Source organism: Pundamilia nyererei, unplaced genomic scaffold (assembly GCF_000239375.1).
Source record: "Pundamilia nyererei isolate P.nyererei 1_Seehausen unplaced genomic scaffold, PunNye1.0 scaffold00055, whole genome shotgun sequence".
Taxonomy (NCBI): domain Eukaryota; kingdom Metazoa; phylum Chordata; class Actinopteri; order Cichliformes; family Cichlidae; genus Pundamilia; species Pundamilia nyererei.
This window is the reverse complement of record NW_005187456.1, coordinates 2,571,737-2,595,134: the sequence shown is the minus strand read 5'-3', so window position 1 is coordinate 2,595,134 and position 23,398 is coordinate 2,571,737. Positions and strand designations below refer to the sequence as shown.

At 40.1% G+C, this 23,398-nt stretch overlaps 1 protein-coding gene across 3 annotated transcripts in view; it reads left to right on the top strand.

Annotated features, from left to right (window-relative positions):
- Window positions 1-8,540: 8,540 nt before the first annotated feature.
- Window positions 8,541-23,398, top strand: part of mcf2lb (mcf.2 cell line derived transforming sequence-like b) — a 37,773-nt gene continuing 22,915 nt past the window's right edge. Inside the window, exons 1-3 of one of the 3 annotated variants that reach the window (XM_013911070.1) lie at window positions 8,541-8,715; window positions 21,408-21,491; window positions 22,562-22,676. In XM_013911070.1, the coding sequence (XP_013766524.1) occupies window positions 8,559-8,715; window positions 21,408-21,491; window positions 22,562-22,676 (356 nt within the window). In that variant the 5' untranslated portion in view covers window positions 8,541-8,558. Of the gene's footprint in view, window positions 8,716-10,659; window positions 10,680-21,407; window positions 21,492-22,561; window positions 22,677-23,398 lie in introns of those variants that run through there. The other 2 variants (XM_013911071.1, XM_013911072.1) reach the window with 2 other exon arrangements.

Here is a 23,398-nt window from a genome sequence, read left to right as displayed (position 1 = left end):
CCCCCCCCCAGTGGCCCTAATCCCCTCCCGTAGAGTTAGCACACTGTAGTTTGTTTTACAGGATGTCTCTCAATTTAGAATAACATAAATTCACATCAAATACATATCCAAAATCTGATTTAACAATTGAGAACTTGCATATATTTCCAGTTTATTAAATACTACTGAGCAGTCCTTACCTTTAATTAGGTATTCCTGTCCTGACCTGTCTTTCTTTCTCCATCTCTGAGTGAAGTTAGCTGGACATTAGCTAGCTAGCAGACAAGTTGCACACATAGCCATGGAAGTGATTGAATTCAATGACTTGACTTCAATGGGTGAGTGAATATTTTCAGCAATATAGTATGTCACAGTTCATCAAAACTTCACCAAAATGCTCCACCCACAAGTTGGCGCTAGCTCTACGCAGTCACTGGGCTGCATCTCCATCCTGCCTGTAGAACTTTGTATTTGGCCACACACATAGCAACTCAAGAACAGATGAGAAACAAAGTCATCTACCAGTCTGGAAATGGTTAAAAAACCATTTCCCAGGCTTTGGGACTCCAGTGAATCACAGTGAGAGCCATTATTCACTAATAGAGACAATTTGGAACAGTGGTGAACCTTCCCAAGAGTGGCCAGCTTGCCAAAATCACTCCAGAAGTACACTCACAAGTCATCCAGGAGGCCACAAAAGAAACCAGAAAAACATCAAAAGAACTGCAGGCCTCACTTATTTCAGTTAAAGTCAGAGTTCATGATTCAACAATAAGAAAGCAACTGGGCAAAAATGGCATCCATTGGAGACTTGGCGAAAACCACTCCTGACCAAAAAAAACACACTGAGTCTTTTAGGTAAATATTCTGTGGACTACAAGACTAAAGTTGGACTTTTTGGAAAGTTTAAGTTCTGTTACATTTTACATAAAACTAACACAGCATTTCATAGAAAGAGCATCAAAGCAACAATCAAACATGTTGGTGATGGTGTGATGGTCAGAGGCTGCTTTGCCACTTCAGGACCTGGACAATTTGCCGTAATTGATGAATGTTCTGTTTTCTACCAGAAAATCCTAAAAGAGGATTTCCACCAGTTTGTGTCCTAAAGCTCAAGCTCACTTGGTTTATGCAGTGGGACAATGATCCGAAACATACAGGCAAGTCCATCTCTGAATGGCTCACAAAACAAACGGTAGGTTTTGGAGTGAAAAAAGTCTGAACTGAGTCCAATTGACATGTTTTGGCATGAAGTTAAACAAGCCATTTATGCTTGAAAACTGCAATGCAATTTGCAAATTCTGTAAAGAAGAGTGGGGCAAAATTCTTCCACAACAATTTGAAAGACTCGCCAGACTTGCCAGTTATCATAAATGTTTGCAGTTCTGGGTTAGGGCAGTTAGGGTTAGTCCTCATGATATAAACGAGAAGAAAGTTCATCATGCAATGTCACAGATTTCTCTCTGGACTAACTGACAATACCACTTCTATCTTGAGGTGTCAACCAGTCAAGCCAGAATGTGCCCATCTTATTGTCAATAAGTAAGGCTGGAGTTATTCGACTGTTTAATGAATTCAGACATACCAGTGACATCGCGTCACCCCCGTCAACGAACACCTCAGTGGCTTCTGCCTCTACAGATGGCAAGAACATCCCTGCCGTACAACTATGGCAGTGTAAGAAAATGAGTGAACATCTGACATAACTGGAGTAGATCAATGACAGATAAACAACAATAAACCTCTTGTTCTACATTAGTGCTAAAAATATAAGGTCACTGGGGTCAGAGTCCCCAGAAGAGACCTAGTGTCACCTGAATGGAAAAGTACACAATAATGATGGTCCTCACTTAAGAGGTCTGTCTGCTAACTTATGGATTAAATGCTGTATTGCTATTGTCTGAGTGACATTTTCTTTGAATTTCCCTGGATTATCTTGTATTTTCAGCTTTTGAGTCTACACAAGACATCGCTAAAACATTAGAAACTAGATAAGCAGCAACCAGCACCCACAATGAATACAGATTTATGAAATTCATCCCTCATTTTATTGAGCGTCTTACCTAGCTGTGTCAAGGATGCATGTAATTAAAGCTCTTATATATGCAGTCTGTGAAGTTTGTTTACACATGGAATTTGCAAAGAGGGTTACCGAAGATGATCCTACTGTATTTTGTCATAACCATGTGCCGTCACATGGTGGCAATGCAGCATAATCAATGATGCATGGCCGGCAATGGTACCATTGCCGTCTCTGTTTCTGCAGATAAGAATGTTTCATGACAAAGCTGTTGTCCCTTTCCTTTACACTGGATGTCACTATTGGATCAGCTGTTTGTGCAAAACTGTTATGCTGACCTTCACATCCCCTCCCCCAATCTGCCTGCCAGGTCTGCACCATCATGTGTGCTGAGGCAGAAGCATGCATGTGTGAATGAGGCTGTCTGCTGCTCCACCTCCTCCCCGTCTCCCTCCTTCACCATCCTTTGCGCTGCATTTTCCTGCAGGAGACTCGTCACTGTTGCTGAGGCTGTCACAGCCATAACAGCTTCAGCATCAGCATCATTTCCTCATCTGTCTCAGCAGCATCCACTCCATCCTGGAGAGCATTCATTTTTCACAAGCGCACACCCCCTTTTACCTCTCTTTCCTCTAGATTTTTAACTCACATCCTAGGTTCGTTTACCCTGTCGCATCTCCCTCTTCCCTTCTGCTCAACTCAACAGTCTCCCTCACCACCATCCACTCTTCCATAGCACCGCTCAGCAAAAAGCAGGCAAGCTGTCTCTTCTTCCTACAAAAGCGTCTCTTAGCTGGACAGCTGGTCTTCCACTGTCCCTCTGGAGGATGATCCTGTGGATGAAGACAGAGGAGATGGCCCTCGGTGAGCTGCTAGTGAGACTGAGGACCGTCACCCAAAGCATAGGTGGGTGGCAACGACACAATCGGAAGCAGCTCTTGTCTCTGGTCATTGTATTTTTTGCTTGCTGAGGATGTTGCATGTTGATCTTAAACATAGACATAGGTGAAAATACTATTACTAAAATGCAGGCACAGTAAGAGACATATTATTCCTTTGCCTTGATGGAATCAAGTCCAAATGGACATCAAAACAAAAGCAGTTTACAAAGCCAATGCAGGATCACAATGTCGAAGCGTGTTGTACAGGAAACCACACAAGCTTGAATGTGCTGCTGTTCATGATCATTCTGCCTCAAGACATGCAGGTGCTTAGCCGGAATACGATTTTATCCTCTGAAATAAAATGTGGTTTATGCTGACATTAAAGAGATATTAAAGTATTTACAATGCGGATAAACAGAAAAACTATTGCATGAAAAGCTGTCTCATTTTTTTACAGAAACGCAGGCTGTACACAGGGTGGTTTGTGTTGTGATACACTACCTCACTAACCCCAATTGTAGTACTCCACCCTAGAAAACTATAGTGTGTGGAATATGTCTGATTAGCAAAAGTGTTTTTAAAAAATGAGACACAATGACCTTCCTCTGTAACCGTAGAATGATTATTTAACATAACCTTTTCATTTCCGAATATTCGCACGGTTTCTTTTACTGATTTTGCTGTTAGGTCTGCCTTCCTGAGCTCCCCTCATGGTGTTTTTGTGGTTAGACAGCTTTTTTTCTACTCTATATATGACGTTCTCCTGCTTTTGCAGCTTCTTGATTTATCGCCACCAAATCAAGGACAGACGTTTCTCCTGTGCTAACCTAATGCCACTGATGTGATTTGTGATCTTTGCTTCTGGTCCCTTTTGATCCATTTATAGAGATCTCCCCTAATCCACTCACTGCCAGCACACAACCACTCTAATAAGCATGAACGCACACATGCACAGCCTGCACAGCCTGCACAGACAACCTGCCAAACACTTGGGTGTGTTAATATTTTATTTAATGTTTGTAAAACCTTACTTAGAAAAGCCTACCCTAAAGAGTTATAGCTTTCAGACCCTCATTTCATTTTGCACCTGTACATGTCAAGCTAAAGTGAGAGGAAATAATGTTTTACTAAGTGCATTTACTGGTTTCCCCTTTGCATGGTTTCATTTTTAAGATGGTGAAAGCATGGCAGTAGTGAGTGGGTGGACTTGACTAAGGAGGGGGGACTTGGCTATGCCCAGGCTAGAGGAATGAAAATGCAAAGACTCTAAAGGCAAATCAAGAATTGCATCACTCTACTTAGCTAAAATCAAAATGAAAATAAGGTCATATTGTTCCTGGGGTTTTTTAAGTCTGCAATACTATCCTAAAACTGTACATTAATCCAGTCCCTGGTAGCTGTTTATAAAGAAGTGTGACAGGAATTCGCTGTGGCAGGAGAATGAGAGCAGTAATCGGCTCAGAGAGGAGAGTAACGCTGATCACAGAAGACAGCAGAGAGGAAGGGAGAGTGAGGAAAAGGGAGATTCGGGGAATTGAGTCAGCTAAGGATGCATAGGATTTAGCATCATCTAACTTGAAGAACTGTTTTTTTCTTCTTGTTTTTCTCTGATCCATTCTCTGATGGATGTTGCATTGTACACTGTAGAAAGCTGAAGTATTAATTGCTTCTTCTTTTTTTGTCCCTTGGGGAATACTGCACTCCTGTCTGTTTCAACTTCTGGCTGCTGGCTGTCTTTGCAGCGCCATTAGCATGAGTGCAACACAACGTGATATAAACCAAAAACATCTATTTGGATCATAATCTGTAGCTGAGTGCATTTTCCTTTTTTGGTAAAGATGATGGGTGATCCAGTTCATCCGTCAATGTAGTAACCTGTGGGTGGACAAGAGTCGTTTTTTACAGCTTATTCAAGGGAGAGAGAAAATAAAATATTGGGTAAATGGTAGCTTTTCCTAAATGCAATTAAATAAAGCTAACGGATTTTGATCAGATTGTTGCGAATTACACTTATACAGGTAATAAACCAAAATATTAGACACATTAAAACTTTGACCTGATGATGGTGCTAGAATACAGGTTAAAGGATCACCACGGTAATCATTCTAAGGGACGTGTGCGTGGGTCTTTGTGTAGGTGTGTGAGCCTTTATGGCAGTTTATTAAATACTTAGATGTTCACTCACAAAATCACAATTAAAGACACCTGTTGTTTTCGTACAGGAAGTCATGGGATCACTAGCGTCATGTGTAAACCATGAAATTTCATGGCAGTCCTTTTAACAATTGTGGAGGTTTTCTAGTACAATAACACTGATGAACCAATCCACAGCACCATGCTCAGTAATTTAATTGGCAGAACCATAAGTCAGTTAACTGAAAGGAAAACAGTAGGTTAACTATGAATATAATACTTAGAGCCATGATCACTGGAAGCCTCTTTCTGACTTTCTAACTGGGCATTTGACCTACTTCCAGCTGATTTAAAAGGACACATCTAGTTCACTGAGTCACAGGTGTCGGCTTTTCCAGCAGGAATGTGTTCTTCTGCAGCTGGTGAAGCTTAGGGGGGCTGTTTCTTTATTTTTTATTTATCGTGCAGCACACGCATGCAAGCCAAGTGGAAGAGGCTTATTATATATCGCGTGGGGGAGTTTATGGCTTGGAAGGAGCTGACTCTCATGAACCTTTGCTTGAAAGCAGTCCATCTATCCCATGAGTATGGTTACATTTTGATAATGGTCATTTGTAACTGAGCAGATTTTTCACTGTTTCATTGATGGAACATTAACTCAACAAGGAGGTGTATAAATCAAATACTATATTGTGTCAGGTTCCTTTTTAAGCTAAAGGTCAATGGTTCATTCTGCCCTAAGTGGGCTATGCTGTTCATCCTTAAAGGCAGAGCAGGTGTATAACCAGATGGATCCAACAGGCAACTATCAGCTTCCAGCTAGCCAGCCATGCCCAGAGAGATATAGTACCTAGGGATAGCAAGAGTGGTAGTAAAAGCATTCTAAATTTGTCTTTTGCTAGTTACAATTACTGTTTCATGTAAAACAAAATCTAATGTATCACTATATATATCCACCACTTTGGGATACACTGAAACATTTACTAAATGAGACCATTTTGAACAAAAGTTTCAGTCTGGACGACTGTAGTGTAGAGAAGATTTCAATCTGCAGTGGTTTATATTTAGCAGTGTGGCTGTGTCCTGTGACCTTCCTCTAATGTACATGAAACCCCAGAGGCAGGGACGGAAGCAGTAAGACCTTGACAAAGAATAGAGCATCAGTATAACTTTGATTAAATAGAGAAGAAATCATGAAAGGTGGACCTGAGGTGAAGATGGTGATATGCTGCAACTGCAGTCAGACTTAAAAAGTAGGCCCTATATAGGATTTGTCATTTGTGTAGAAGGGTATCAGCTAAGCCATCAGCTGATCAGCTTGGACTGCAGCTGAGCTTGACTTTGAGAAAATGCAATGCTCGATTTGAGGTCCCCAGACGATGAATCCTAATGGCTTTGGTGATCCCCGGTCAAAGTGTGTGGAGCACAGAAGAAAGCACCATTATTAATAAGTGTGCATTTGTGGTTTTTAGTTAAATGCCCTGACAACTTTTGGAGTTTTTTCATGACTGTAGACTCTTTACTTATTTGTGCTCTTTGCAGGTTTTACCACATTGGGTTATTGCTTTGGTCTGTATGAAGGAGAGGAGATTTAAGTTGTCAGTTCATCAGTTCATTCCCTGAAGCTCAAGCACACTTGGGTTATCTTTGTCTGATATTAAAATGTATTTAATCTAAAATATGTTAACTGTGAGAAATAAAAAAATAAAAAAATAAAAAACAGGAAGAGAGAGAGAATAGGTTTTCACAGCACTGTATGTAAGTATGTGCCCAAACACCAAAAGGGTAATAGAAAGTTAAGTATAGGAGGTGGAATATGTTATAAATGGGGGATAAGACATGATTAACAAGAAGACAGGGATGGAGGGATGAGGTGGAGATTAGGGCTGAATGTCTGTGATGGCCAAACCCGTGTCCACACTCTGAAGTCAGTAACTCTTGTATTTTCATTTCTTCATTTGAACATAGTAACACACTTTAGTTTCCAATAACTTTATTGATTGGTTTGGATACATCTGTTCTATTTGTGAGCGCGCACATTTAGTTTACTTATGTATTCATATCACTTCATTACTTTGATTTTTGACTAACCTTTTTCTTTTTATTTCTTACCTGCCAGCATCCCTGGGAGTTCCTGGACAAAAGATGGTAGCCAGGGTTTGAAACCACTAAATGCAAAAAGGGATAATTGGACCACACCGCCACTTCCTACTGAAGGGGAGAATGTGTGTTTTCTTTCATTTAAAAACAAAGTATTTGTATTAAATTAAATATTTGAGTTTAGGGTTTAATGGTTTTGATTTTCTTCTTTAGTGTTTAGTTTATTAACAAACTAGATTGTACTGCATTGTGTTGTGATTTATGATTGTGTTTGTTTGTTACCCCCTCAGTCATTTGGTTTGTTGTTTGCAGTCGTTGCCTGAGTTCAGTTTTGTTTCTTTGACCTCTTTTATGAGCTCAACATTTATTACTTTTGTAAATATAATTTTGGGGGGTTAAATAAATGAAAACCATATTTTTTTAATAATTCCTGGGACGACTCCTGTTTTTCAACTCGGTCCATCACAATGTCACTGAATAGCAAGCTGAAGTTGTGTGTCCCATCCGCTGTAGGTGCCTCATTGGTATGTGAGAGAGTGCATCTCCCCTCTCATCTCTATTCTAAGCCTATAAAGTGCAAGCTGCCTTTTTGCTTGCCAGCCAAACACTCACACAAAACCCACAAATAAACTCAAGCCTGCCAATAAGCAACCTCCTCTCCACTGGGTTTGCTCCTCCTCGGTTTCAGGCAACATAGTAACAAGAAACTTTTTAACTGTTGCCATAAAGTTTATGGGGTTTTTTCTTGTTTTTTTTGCTGGGTTTTTTGTTTTTTAAGTCTTACAGGTGATTGGCTTTAGCGCAGTAGTTTTTTGCACTGTGAATTTAATGCATGGAGGAATCCTGTGAGATAGAGGGAAAGAAAGGGTAGATTAGTTCAGGAGCAGAGGAGTATAATTAGCCTAAACAGCAGAAGGGGATTTATGCTCTGCCGGCTGCCCTCTGCTTCTGCTGTCTTCCACCCTCCTCCCCTCTTGTCCTTCCTTGGAAAGCATTGCTTCTCTCAGTTGTCAATAGTTCCACTGACGATGTGTGTGTGTACTAGGGGTCTGTGTGCGAATGTGTGTGAAGGGACCTGGGCTTGTTCTCACCTCTAGTGTGAGCAGTGTTTGTTTCAGAGTTTATGCAGACAGTGACTCAGCTGTTTGTGATTCTGCAAGCTTTGCACTGTGCGCTTGCCTTGAGTCCTCAATGTGGCTCTGCAGAGGACAGTAGGCTTATCTTATATGTAGCCACTGCAAACATCTCCGCCCAGGAACACGTGTGAGAGCATCTCTTTGTAATCCTGAGTAACCTGGCACATTAAAAGAAGGATCCTTCCCATGTCAGCATTTGGGAATTATGCTTTGGAGTCTGTCAAAGCTTTAAAAAGTGCAGCGAGGGGTCTCTCTCTCTGGATGACAAAGTTTGTTTTAGAGGGGTGAGACCAGCAGCCAGCTCTAATGTCTCTCCATGAGTTTCTTCGGGAGGGCGGTGAGGCATCGTTCCGGATCATGAACCGCCTCAGTCATCTTATGCAGAACTTGGAATTCTCTGGACTGGGCTCGGCTTTCCCTTTCAGCCCTGCCAGCCGCAAGAACTCCTGGAGAGCCTGGGATGGTAGGACTGAGAAAAAAAGAGTGTATTCTGTGTGAGAGGAGTGTGCATGTGTGCACGTATACTCGCAACTTTTTGTGCCTGTGTGTGTATTTGCGCATAATATATTTTTCATTGAAGCTCTGGCTAGAGTATGTAGGGCATCGCGCCCAGAGACTCACATACAGTGTTTCCTGTGGGCTTCCCTTGCCCCCACCCCCTCTGCTGGGCTGTTTCTGTGTCTTGATGTGTATAACATTTTGTGTGTGAGTGCATGACTGCGCAGCTTAATCAGCTGCTTCAGTATCCAACATGCACATCTCGGCAGCTGCACTGACATTTTTCCATAGAAGCAGTGAAAAATTCTTCAGCAGATGCAGAAACTGCAGCACAGAGCAGCAGAAGAGCTGGTGCAAAGGAATGCTGATTAAAGCTGCTGAGCTAACAGTTTGGTGTCGTCTCAGCCAGATTGTTGCCACTTTTACTAACACACAGCAAGAAAAGAAATGGTGAAGAAAACCAAGAAGAGTGTTTCTCAGTGGGATAGTGGGATGCCAATGGTCCCGCTTAAGCCATGTGAGTCAGGGGTCTTTTTTCAGCATTTTTCTTTATCTGGGACATATAGAAAGCAGCTGTTTTCAGCGATTCTCCTGCTGACTGTCTATATAAATATTTTAAAACCTTTTGTAGTCTTCATATTCTTGTTTCTCATGTTTCTCTTTGTGATTTTGTTAGATATTCATGCAGTGCTTGCTGTAGGTTTTACTTCTACATATACAATTTGTGCATATACTTTATGCACAATGTGCATGATCTGAACACACAGTATGTGCATTTTTGTCTGTACCTGAAGCTATGAGATTTCGGAGGAAGGTTTTCATTTCCTGTCCTCCCAGCTCTGTTTAAGTCATTAGCCATGAGGAGAATTTGAGAGAGGGATTTCTGTTTTTTAGATGTTATGTTTTGTAGACTGAGACTATTAACTCTGACACCATGGAAAATTCTCAGGAGAAAAGATTAGCAAATATTTTGGTGTAGTAGTTTTGTGTGATTTCTTGCATTTGCAAGTAACTTATAGTCTTCCAGTTCTTCGCTCTTCTTGTTGATCAAAGTGATTTTTGCACAGTTGTCGCAGCCTTTATAATAACATTTGTAGACAGTGAAACTGTATACAGAAGTATGCTTATCGGCCACTTTATAAGAACTGCTCATTGATGCAAATATTTAATCTATGTGCCTACATGTGCAGAGTTGGCAGCATTTAGACATGTAGACTTGGTCAAGATGACCTGCTAAAATTCAAACTGAGCATTAGAATACATACACCAGTTAGTTTACATCAGAATGAAATTTCAATGCATTTACTCGCCGTCACATTGCACAATCTCAATAATAAATTAATCTAAAGGTATAAAATATAAAAATATAATCTAGGATATGTGCACATAATAATATAAGAGAAATGAGTCCATATACATTATTATTGGTAAAACTTTACAGAATATTAACAATGGAGCAGAAAACCAGAGTAAATCATTATTCCAGGCTGTCATGATCCAAGCAGCCAGGAACACACAGGCACAAATATAATCTTCAAAAAATGGGTTTATTATACCCCCAAAAAGGACAAGATGATTACAAAAATTCAAAATAACAAAATATAAAGTTTTTAAGAACCAAGTGGGCCCATAAAAGAGGTTAACTTAACAGACTGCTACTCAAAAATCACTTAACAAAAACATAACTCAACAAACTGACCTGCCCAAATGAGAAACAGCTCCAGTTATATAGCAAATGAATAAACCATTATATACACCAAAGGTGAAAACTAAAGAGATAACAGATAACCATCATTCAAGAAGAACCCCATTCCCCCTGCATGATCACAATAGATGGTCCAGTCCACTTTATTGGCTTCTGCATTTAAACCAGCTCCACCCTCAGCCTCCTCTTTCAGCCAAACCAGGAAGGACTGGAGCGGAGGTCAGGTAACTCAGAAAGAGTAGAAATATAATCAATATAACATACCTATATAAAATAACAAACAATGCAAAGCAAAGTCTATGCCACCATTTGGGCTATAGCTTAGTGCTGTCATGCATTACAGGTAAACTCAAAATATCAAATTAGTTAACTTATGATCACAGAAACTTTAGAGCATAACGTAAACATAAGACAAAAGACCAAATGAATATTACCTAAGTATCTCAGTTGTGTGGTTGCATGCATCCATCACACAGGCATTAAATTGCCCTGTTCTAAATATACAGATGTGAAACGTTTAAAGAAATTTGCCTTGTGTAAAAAATAAGGAAGAAAGTAGCCAAAAAGGCTGGTCCAAGTGTTTCAGAAACTACTGATTTACTGGGATTCTTCCATAAAATCATCTCTAGGGAATGATCCAAAAGAAAGGAAATATGCAGAGAGCAGTAGTTCTGTGTGAAAATGCTGTGTTGATCTCAGAAGAGCATCTCTGAACATGTCAAACCTTAATGCAGATGGACTACAACAGAAGACCACGCTAGGGGCTATTCCTCTCAGCTAAGAACAGGAAGCCGAGGTTACAGTCTGCATGGGCTCACAAAAAGTTGAGCCTTTTTCGAGCAGAAAGGAGGGGAGAGAGAGCAAGGAAGGACATGCAAAGGGCCACATCTTCTGATGGCTGCTCCCAGAAGGTTAACCTACTATCTCACAAATCATCTCAAACTGCTTCCTTGAACATGACAGTGAGTTCAGTTTACTCAAGGGGTATCCACAGTCACCAGATCTCAGCCCAGTAGAACACCTGTGTGATGTGGTGGAAACAAAGATTTACCCAAAATGGGGGTTGTGTGTGTGTGTGTGTTAACCGTTTTATGCAGCGTGTTTTCATTTATTCGACTGACTCTGTGAGCTGATTTGATGGACTGTGCCTTGTTTGACTATCTTGCTCACTTTAAGCTGCATAGTTTTCCAGTCTAGTGGCTTTAGCTTTGAACTTATAAAGTTTATGGCACTGATAACCTGCATGCCCTTGGTCATAAAGCAAATGCCCACGTTAAACACACAAACACACCGATGCAGAGGCAAGCTGCACACACTTTACACAGGTATATGTTCCCCAAGCCATTTAGCACCACTGCATCTTCGTTTAATAGATATTGGCTGAATTAGGAGACAAAGAATCAAGTCTATTAGCCTTTTTTTTAACTGAAATGTATCTTTTGAACAACTCACTGTAATGGAATCTAAATTGCCACTTTGTATTAAGAGACAGTGTCTTTCTTTGAGAGGTCTCCTTAGAATTAAGTCTTTCAGTAAGTTTGTAAGAATGGGGTCTTTTGAGCGGAGTAAACAAGAATAGAGGCTTTGAATGGATCGAGTCAGTGAATGGTTAAATGGGGATGTCTTTGAATGGGTTGGTCAGAATGGAGGCTTTGTATTTTTAGTCCTCATTTCCTGAGATAAGGCAGACGCGGATCGCGAGTTTTGTTGCCATAGGTAAATGAGCAGTGGAAGCTGCAGTACCTTTAATAACCAAAGTGACGCACAGCAGCTTAATGTAGAACCTATTTCCCTATTTTTGATTAGTCATGAAGAGGCATGACTACTTCCTTTTTATTGGTCAGACTGTCAGCTATGTAAAGTTGGAGGCTTTTTAGCTAGTTAGATAACTGTCCTCTTAGGGGAGGTATAAAGGTAGTTGGACCAGGAGAGAGGGTGGGGTCTAGCAGTACACTGTAGCTTTTGTATACAGGGAAGGTAACCTGAGGTTGCAATAGGAAGTCCTCTCAGTTACTGCGTCTGCGGGCTGTAGAGCACCTGCAGCCTGACCAAGAGGTTAAATGTAGTGTCTGGCGAAAGGTAGAGTCAGGATGAGAGGGAAATTGTTGTTGTGATATTGTTTGTGAAGCTACATGGAAGAAATGCTGGAGAAAAGAAGTGAAGGAGACATAGACTGGGACAGGAAGATGGGAAGAGAGGAGATGGCAGATTTGGGCTCCTTGATGGATGCAGACATCGAGGTTGAGCTAGATCCTGGGTTTTGCTTGGAAATGGACTCAGAGGTGACTCTAGCTGGACAGGTGAGTCCAGGCTCACAGGAGTGCTCTGACAGTGAGGAAGTGGACTGGTGTGTAATTAAAGGACACACAGATTCTCTGGTTGTGGTTGAAGACATGAACGAGGGAAGGGCAGCTGAGATTGAGGCGTATTACACGTCAAAGGAGATTGGAGAGACTGATGAAAATGCAAACATAGATATGGAAGATCAGAGGAGCAAAGAGGAAATGGTAGAGGAAGTATTGGATGCATTTTTGGGGCCAAGGGAGGAAATTGGGGTTCATGTCCGGCTCACTATTGAGGAGGTGGAAAGTTACTACAGATTTTCTTGCCGTTGCAACTGGTTATGTGGTAAGTTATACCTATTCATTCTTCATCCTCTTTCTTTTTTATTGTTGTATTAAATTAACAGCAGTTTAAGTAATGGCTCTCATATCTTCAAGGGGGTATCTTGTAATCATTAAGACATGATATTTTCATTCTTGAACTTTCAAATAATTATTTTTCTTATACTGTGTGTTTGTGCAGGCCTCAGTTCATCCATGGTCTGAGAAAGTAGTTCCTCTCCCTTCTTTTTCTTCTGGAGTGTCACCTTTGATAAGAAAAGAAAGGCTAATATTTAGTTCTCTCTAAAAAAAAAATACCAGAGGTTCAGAGAGCATGACAGCACTGAATTTGGACAAAGGCCAGAAATGACTGACATCACAATGTAAACCCAGTAAATCATTTGACCAAAGAAATCGCGATTAGGTGCTGAGCCACCACAAGCAGCAACAGTGCAAGCTGACAGAGATATTTGAAGATTCTGTAAATCTTCTGAAGGGATTGAACCATACTACTATTCAATTTTCTATGCATCCAGCTTTCTGCCATTTATGTCCAGACACCACTTCAAACTAACCAGTTTGCATATGCCCACAAAAAAACATCACTTAGGAGTAAACAGGAGCCCAAATCACATCACCTGGCTGCTTTTGAAGTGGAGGAACGACAGCTTTTCATCCTTTTTCTAAGACCTTCAGCTGAAGCTCTGTTGCTACTATCATTTTCTTTTGTTCACTACCTACATAGCCAAGGGCGAGGGTAGGAACATAGATCGACCAGTAGATTGACAGCGTAGCTTTCACATTCAGGTCTCTCTTCTCCACATCAGACCGGTGCAGCTTCTGCATCACTGCAGACGCTGCACCAATCCAGTCTCCTGTTCCACTCTTTCCTTGCTTATGAACAAAATCCGATATACTCAGAGCAATTTATTTGCTTTTTTATACTAATAAACTTAGTGACCTCTTGTATCTTATTAATGGGAATGCTGTATAGGAACCCAAACCCAGTAGGATAGAAATGCTTCATTCTAACATGAAGTCTCAGTTTGCAGTGAATTGCAGCAAACATTTCTCCAGTGGGGACAAGTGAGCCTATATCAGCAAAACTATAACTATAACAGCAAAATGTTCCAAAAAACCATCAAGTCCCTTCACTGTAAGTCACAATGAGATAAGATAGGGTTTTTTTGTTTTGTTCTTTTTCCAGGGGTAAATATCACCCCTTGCATTCCTCCAACCATTTGCTTTATCTCTGCTACTCCTCCTCCTTCATGACCCCTTAAGCACTTTATTCCCTCTTGTTGCCCACCCAGACCCCCACTGCTCCGCTTCCTGCCCCTTCCTGATCCCAACTGTTAATTATTTGAATGTTATATTTTTTGAGTACATTACTATAAGATCACATAGAGGGAGTGGATCACGTAAACAGCTCTGGTGAATGAAGCAATTTCTTAAACATATAAATTAACAAGAAAATAGGCAGTTTGTTTTGTTGCATGTGCGTGTGTGTGTCAGTCACGTGGGCCTGTCAATCCAGGATTTCTTTCCTCTCGTCTACTCCTGCTTAATCTGTGTCAGTAGTGGCAGGCAGTCCAGGTGTGTCACCGTGACCCACTAAAGTTTGACCAGTTGCCCACAAACGTGTACGTGAGTGGTCGCTAATCCCAGTCGTTAAGCTTTCTAAAGAACATTAGCGCCTCACCCAGCAGGTGGTATGTGATTGTGTGTCTGTATGTGAGTATACAGGGAATGTTGAAATTGCTTGAAAATTATTTAGAGGGAATATTTTTTGTAACAGACATAGTTACTGTATCACTAAAGAGCAGAATGCTCTAATAATAGCATCTCAGTCATCTTAATGTAAAGAGTGCTCTTTTACACGTACATCCTCGTCTCGCTTTAGGTTGTTTTGACACCACAGATACTCTGAGGAGAGAAAATACAAAGAAAGACAGACTGGGAAAAAAAACTTCATAGTTTCAGTGTCTTGTAGTATCTGATACTGTTTCAATTCACAGCCAGAGGGGCTTTTAGCATTGTGCATGTGGCAATAGTTTATGCAAGCATGTGAGAAAATTATGATTTGTAGAGTAAGGGCTATAGGAGATACAATTGGTATGAAGACTCTAATAAAAATAATGTGTAATAATAATAATGCATAATAGAAAGTAACCATGCATAAGGTTATGTTAACAAATCAAAACAAAAAAAAGCTGTTAAAAAGGAGCCAGATCGGATATTCAGGGGGAGACTTTTCGGTAACCGAATAGCCCCTTTCTCTAAACAGTGCAGCTATTGCCGGCCTGGGTCGGGGCCGGCGTTTGATTTGATCTGCGTGGGAGATTCTGGGTGCAAGGTGTGGTTGGGCAGGTCAGAAAGTGGAAACTCTTGGAGGTTTCTGTGTGAACTTGAGCACATTAGAAGCTTGCGAGCACCTGTGAGAGCTTTCCAGATGGCTAGCCTCATGCAGCTTTGTGTCCAATGACCTCAGGCACTGCTGGCCATTATCGACGTAACAACACTGCTTTACCAAGTTACGAACATCAGATATGGTCATTTATCTGAGCCTATATCCACTTGCTTGGTTTCTTTTATTAAAAAGCCATTTGTGGGCGACACCCTTGCTTGAGGTTAATTTGAGAGAAAAGAGGAAAAGAGAGTTTTTGTTCCGATTAACATCTGTAGGGGTCAGTCAGTAGAGAACCTTTATTATCGCTTGGCCTTAAAAGCGTTGAAGGGACAAAACTAAGTCAGTTCAAAGAAAAGAGGATTTTTACTAAAACAAACTGAGGTTCAATCAGTCAGTATGTGATCAGTATGGTCTGCACACCTACATTTAGGAGGGTAATGTACAATAAATTTGTCCAAGCTTAGTGCTACAGAAACATGTAGTGAAGGAGATTATGAGTCCGATTATTTGACTGATGATGGGGACTGGGTCAGGTTTTTGCTTTTGAAATGTACACTTTACTGAACTTCGGACACATGCGTCAGTCTGGATGTGGCAGATTAGTGTAATCTTGGAGTCCACCTCAGAGGTCTCCGGCTGTCATGCAAGATTTAAAACCACCTGCTACAGTAAACAGAGGCTGTACAGGACCACGTGTGATAGGCTTCACATAGGTCATGCCATTCAGGTGCACTCCCTTTATTGCTAATTTGGTTTCTTACACATAAGGTGGCTATAAAAACAATGCTGAAAGCCTATTTTCTTGGCCGCTTTGTTACTGATTGATTTCTTAAATGACTTTTTTTCGAGTTTGTTTAATGCTGCTTTCTCCTAACTCCTCTTAACAGCTTGGAAGAAGGCCAGTGTGTATCAAAAAATCTTAACATCTGAAAATTACTGACGGCATTGATATGTTTACTTTTTGCTAGATCACAGTTATAGTCAAACACAATATGATTAAGCCAATATCACTCTATGCAATCATTCATAGTACAAAACATTTTCGAAAATCTGGTGAAGAGCAGTTCTTGGTGTTTGAAATGTCACATTATCTTTCATTGTTGGGCTGTTTTAAACTGACCACGTGTTCTTTTCTTGGCTTGCATGTGCCTTGCATTTTTAGTTTATACACAGAACTTTAAAAAGATGCATGCACTGTGACCCTTTAGTGGGTCACAGTGACACATCAGTTCTATCCCTGTGTTAAAAATTTACATCAACAGCCCATTATAACATAGGTGTTCGTAACTAGAACCCAGGATTTTAATGTACTGTTGTGGCTGTGTCTGTGACCCAGAATTTTGTGTTTATTTTTACATTTGTGATTTATTATGTTATATTGAAAGGATGTTAAGATCTAGGATTATCATGTGTTTGCCTTGAGTTTCGTTTCGTTTATGTTTCTCCTAAGTCTTCTGTGTTACTCTCATGAATTTCTTGTCTGTGTGCTTCATGTTGTCTAGCCGGTGTTATGTCACATGTTTCACGTTTTGTTTTTTCCTGTTTGTCTTATGTTTCTTTGTTCAGTGTGTTTAATTTTACTCCTCCCTGTAACGTCACTATGTTCATTTGTGTCAGCTGTTTCCCCATGTGTTTCCACTTCCCCTGATCACCTCCTGGATGTATTTAAGTCCACTGTCTTTCTTTGTTCACTGTCAAGTCGTCGGTGTTAATTCCTTCTGCGTCACGTCAGGTTAAGAGTTTTTCATGATTCTGCTCAGTTCATGTTTTTTCATCATAGTTATTTGCATGTTCCTGCTCAGAGTCATGTTCCTGTCTGTAGTCATAGTTATTATAGTTTAATCATAATAACCACAGTGTAGTTTCCCGAGTTTAGGTTTTAGTTCAGTTTTTGCCCTTATTTGCCTTTTGTATTCAGGTTTAATCAGCCTGAATAAACGGCTCGCTTTTTGTTTGAAATGCAGTTTCGTCTCTTTTTCACGCTACACGCCGTCGGCTCCCCCTGGCTGTGACAATCTATTGGGGGCAATTGTAACAGTTTATTGTTATTATTGTTGTTTTCTTTAAAAGGACATATTCCACTACACTATGAAAAAGCATATTTTGTGTAAAATAGTGGGGGGTTTTTAATGTGTTAAAACAATATTAGCTTACATATGGACGGGAGAAAAAGAAAGCAACAGTTTGCAGGTATATGCATGACATATACAGGTGAAGCATGTGAGAAATAAATAAATACATGTCATCCATTTATTTCGGGTGCTTTTAAACTAATATATCAACATGTTTACATGATCTTGTTATGTTATTTTATCAAGATCTGTTATGCCATCTGCCATATCTGTTGTCAATACTAACATGAAATACGTTAGAAACTTGTTTCATCAAAGCATTATCATACATTTAAGTCACCTGTACTTGTATTTAGTATGTTGACTTAAAATCGAATTACCACTAGAATAGCTTCCAGGTTTTTCAAGTCTTTGTAGGCTTTGGCACATCCTGCAGTACCCAACATTTAAACAAATTTTAAAGTATTTAAGCTATATCATTAGATACAATTGCAGCAATGTGATTACCTCAAAGATTGCTTCTTTTTGAGATATAGTGGCGTGATGACTTTTTATATAATAATAATGGATTGCATTTATATAGCGCTTTACAATTCCACTATTCATTCACACACTGGTGGAGGCAAGCTACAGCTGCCCTGGGGCAGACTGACAGAAGCGAGGTTGCCATATCGCGCCATCGGCCCCTCACCAGTAGGTGAAGTGTCTTGCCCAGGGACACAACGACCGAGATTGTCTGAGCCGGGGCTCGAACCGGCAACCTTCCGATCACAAGATAAACTCCCAACTCTTGAGCCACGATCGCACCGATCATGTTTGTACACACCAAGGGAGCCATTTATAACAGTCTGACTTCCTGGATTAAAAAGAATATTGCAGTCTTGTCCTTATTAGTAAAAAAGGAAACACCTATTGTACTGCTAGTTAGTGTACATATATATGTTCCTTTTCTCAATAAATGTTACAATAGTCCTCGGGCTTCCCTGCCAACAGCTGGGAGCAAAACGGATTCAAAGGACAGACGAAGACTGCACATTTAAATGAGTCTTATCACTAAACAGTGTATATGTGTGTGTTGCTTTGTTTGAAAAGGGAAGAGAGTGACATGTTTTTGTTTCCCACTACACTAACTCTCTGATAATGATGGTGGTAATACCCAAAGGCCAAGTAACCTGATATGACCTGTTGTCAAACAAAGAGTGACACTAAGACTTTGGTTTGTTTAAGCTACACTAAGACAAGTGTTTGCATAAAGGGAGGGTGTTAGTCACCTAAAATGCACAGCAAAGAAGGGAACACTATGGTTAACAATGAGGATTACTGTATGATGGACTGAAAGCACCAGGTCATATCTTGTCTATGCTTTGTTCTGGCGAATATCATGGACACGGGTATGGTTCTGGGGACAGACTCTTTTTGTGTGTTTTTTGTGTATTTTTCTCTATATTTTGTTTTTTTTGTGTGTTTTTTGTGTGCATGTAGAGTCTAGAGTCTAATGTTTGTCAGCTTACCAAGTCTTGAGTTTGCTAGGATGAGCTTAACAAACCATTTAATTTATCGTTATGTTGTCTCTCTTAAGTTCTAATAATTTCCATGCGTATATTTTTTAGGCACCCCCTTCCTTATGTATGTTTATGGATGGACTCTTGCTATAGATATCAAAAGAAGCATAACAGCTTGCAGTATAGCCACAACATTAAAACCAATGATCGATTGCAGATATAGCGCATCAGACCAGTGGCAGTCTCCAGTCAGGACACTGCCACATCACAAAATAAAGAAGAGCCTGGGCTTGCAGACTTTACAGATCCCAACGCAGTCAAGCAACCAGGAGGTGTGCCAGAGCAAGCCCGATCCACAGAGGCCCCACTAATGTCCTTTTCAAAGAAAAGATCATAATGATGAGGGAATAAAATAACACTTTTGATACAGTGAAACAATAACATGTGAATCCAGTGTGAATTATGTGCTTTAGGAAAATGAAGCAAACAAAGTCAGACTGATACCAAAAGTCAATATTGCTCTTCAGTCTTATGTTAAGCAGTATGTCTGTGTTCACATCCATATTTACAGGAAACTCCCCTCCTAGAAACTTGATGGCACAAATAAATGTTCTTTCTCTCTTTTGGCTCAATATAATACAGATTTCTGTTCCTGGATAGCTTAGTGAACATGAATGTTTCTGTAGGAACTAAATAGAGTGGTGCTTCAGATTTTACCATGTTATGTTTTTAAATTAAATTATTAGGTCTCATTATGGACCTTAAATCCATGGCTCAAAAGAACCTGATGTAACAGATGCCAGAACGCTGCTGCAAGAGAAAGAAAACCCAGAAACAACCACACATCTGATTCAAGCTTCTTCCCCAAATTAATTGAACCACGACTGAAAAAAGGATTGCCACTAACTTTCTACTCAACTCATAATTAATAAATAATAAACACAACTGCAAAAGTAACACAGGAATAATGCCTGTGCTGATGGAGTTGAGGGAGCAGAAGCTCCAGCTTCTTGGGTTTTATATGAGCGAAGGTGAAACTTCTGCAGCCAATCAGCACTAGGAATAAATCTGAAGCTTAAATGTAACTGTAGAAAGTTAATGACAGGATGACAGATGTACTGGTACACTGGGGCAAGTGTAACACTTATATTATTGAGCTCGTCACATAAAACACATCTCAGCATAAATAATTACCAAACTGTAATAGCAAATGGCACAGAGTTCATTACAGCAGTGCCACATTTTCTCTGCTTGTTTTCCCTGCTCAAAACCAATAAAAAACTTTTTTAATAAAACACAACAAAGCTCACAGAGCTTGTTTAGATCTTTGATATAGAAACATGTGGATGATAGTATGGATTACAGTAGAGTACTGCTTGTTTATGGATGCTGTGGAGGTGGCTTAGTTTACATGTCTTAACAGCTCTGGGCAGTTGTTATTGTATAGTTTCCATTGCATATAAAATACCAGGCAGTCATAACCCCTACAGCATTCACCGCAGTAGTCTAAATCAGCTGTGAGTGTTGCTAGAGTTTTGCCCTCTTCATCACAGCAGCCTGTGCCAACATCAGTAAGCGACCCTGCCACTTCAGCCAGAGTCTTAATTCATGATTGCCCAGTCCTAACTGGTGCACCAAAGTAAGTTTCCCTGTTGAGCCCCTTCTGCTTCAAATCATTGAGAAGTGTTGAAAAGAACACCGAAACTCTTATGTGATGCAACCAGAATAGTTCAGCAGAAAGTAACATGTTAATTTAAGAGTTGATTACTCAAACTGTAGTGAGAGGCCAACCGAGGACATAAAGTATGTTTTTAGTCCCTTTTAATACATATTCATGAGGGTTAAAAGCTCAGAAACTGGGATCTGTAAAGCTTTTTCAATATGTATTTAATCTGTTTCTCTGTGCTTTGTGGTGAAGATTATTTTGGAAAGTTGTCTGTTGCGTGATTAAAATCTCCTTCCACTTCTGCATATTATGTTACAGCTTGTCTAGCCTACAAGGCTCCCTAACCTCTAGTTTGATCCCCAGTATAATTACAATCTCTATCTCCAACTGGGGGAATGACCTTTAATCTGATTAATTTAATCTGTATGAGGCGAGCACATGGGCAGACAAAGCCTGTTAACATATCAGTACTGTTTGTTTACAGCAAAAGTAACCTGCGTTTTGGTGAAATGAAGTATATATGAAAATGCACCACAATATACTGTTTTATTAATGAATTATGTGTAGAGATGGTAGACAAATTTTTAGAACCATGACAGTCTAAACAATCCTGAAATTAATCTGTCAGACTTTGCTAAACTTTGTGTATTCGGTTCAGATGTATTGCTACTTATAATTTTGTAACTTTTTTTTCTCCAGATGAGATCATGCAGCTGGACAGCTGTCCTCTCCGCGCTGCTGACATCACTCCTGACCTCCAAAAGAAGTTTGCCTTCCTTTCAGGTCAAATTGCCATGTCTTTTTTTTGTCTTCCTTTTTGTTTTGTCTGTCTGCTTCACCGGATCTGGGTTCTTTGTCATTTTGTTTGCTATTTTTCAATGATCAGCACTCCTCTTAATTTTTTCATAATTCAGCTGAACAGGACAGCTTTAATTTGCCATTCAAATTTCCCCTCTATCGGTTTCCTCTTCACGGTTTATCACGTTACGGCCCATGCTTCATTGATACTGTTACCTGGAATTTTTGGACTTACCGCCTCTGCATGTTCGATGTTTTCACCTCCAAAAAAGTGTATTTTTAGCATCATTTTAAAGACATTTCAAGCTACAGCAAGTCCTACAGTGACAAAAATCCTGTCCAAGAGGCGACCTTGTGGCTGTGGCAGAATTGAGAAAACATTTTGCAGACAAAGATCTAAGCAGACGTTGAAACCATGACCATGCACTTGCTGTTGCTATAGTGATGAGGGAAGGAAAAGGCAGAGATTTATATTCTAGTCATGAGTGCTGACAGAGCAGCTGTTTCACACAGGGACAGGCGTGCGTGCGTGCGTGCGCGTGGTGAGACTGTTGTTGTCAACGTTATTCACTGTGTGCAAACACTGAAGCATCCCTCTGTCTCATATCATTTTATTATTTTACTATCCTTCCATCTTTAATTGTTATATAATCTTTTGTCATCGCCTTATTGAGAGTGAGAACACTCAAATATTTCTTTTTTGTCATTATTTCATGTAAATGATCTCTGAGTCTCAAAGTCTCAAACCTGAGGCAACATTTAAATCATGTGCTGGAGATCAGTATTGGAGAAAACATGTATTTACATGAAACCAGTGGCTTTTTGCCGATTGTCTGTTGAAGAGAACGAGAGCCTACAAGACTATATTTTTTTATGTGAATATATAGTATTTTTTTCTGTCCAGTTTCCAGTATCACAATCTAGTCTTCACATCAGTGCCCCCTTGTGACTGCATTTTTCGTTCTATTCTTATGTCCTATTAAACAAAAAGCATTCTTACAGAACCCCCTATTTTATCTGGAAAGTTTCAGTGTATCTTGTTTTCCTTTTCTTAGGAGGAAGAGGAGATAATGGCAGCCCCATCATTGTGTTCCCAGAATTCCCTGCATTTGGGGAGATCACAGACAAGGAGTTTCACAACGTGTTGACCTACCTGACAAGCGTCCCAAGGTAAAGTCTGAACTTTTTCACCTCTAATTAAAGTCTCATCTCGCTCACCCTGTGTCACCTTTCCCTTGGTTTCTCTACGGTCATTGCAACAAAGTACTGCTGATGAACATATCCAGGTTTATGGATAAACCATGTGGCCCAGACAGTATCAAATATTATGTAATAAAATAGAAAGGCTTTGAAAGTGGCTCAAACTAGGGAAGTTTTCATGCTGATCACCTGAACTGAAACTAGAGGAAGGATAGTGATGTACTGGAAGGAGTGTATGAAGTCTGCCAGTAGATGGCAGTAGTTAACTTATTACAGCCTCACTCTAGATTTGCTCAAAGAGGAAGACTCAATTACCTCATAGCTTTGTATAAAAGAAGAGGGCCAGTTGGGATTCCTGCGGACACTTTATTTTATAAGTGTTCTTCAGTTCAGTCTTTGTCCACATGGGCAGAGCAGATGTCGAGAGAAGAGGAAAAAATTTGCAGGAGCAACCGTTTCTCCAAATTTCTTTTATAATCAATACCTGGCTCTTTAAATCATGATATTTGTTTTATGTTTTTTGATTTAGCTTATCATCTTGTATGACCTGCTTCCCCTTCATTCTGCCTGAAATTTCTCATTGTGTATAAATAGAAACCAGCAGTGATTCTAGCGGGTTGAACCTGAATAATGCATACAGCTAACCAGAGGGGGGGGGTGTGTGTGTGTGTGTGTGTGTGTGTGTGTGTGTG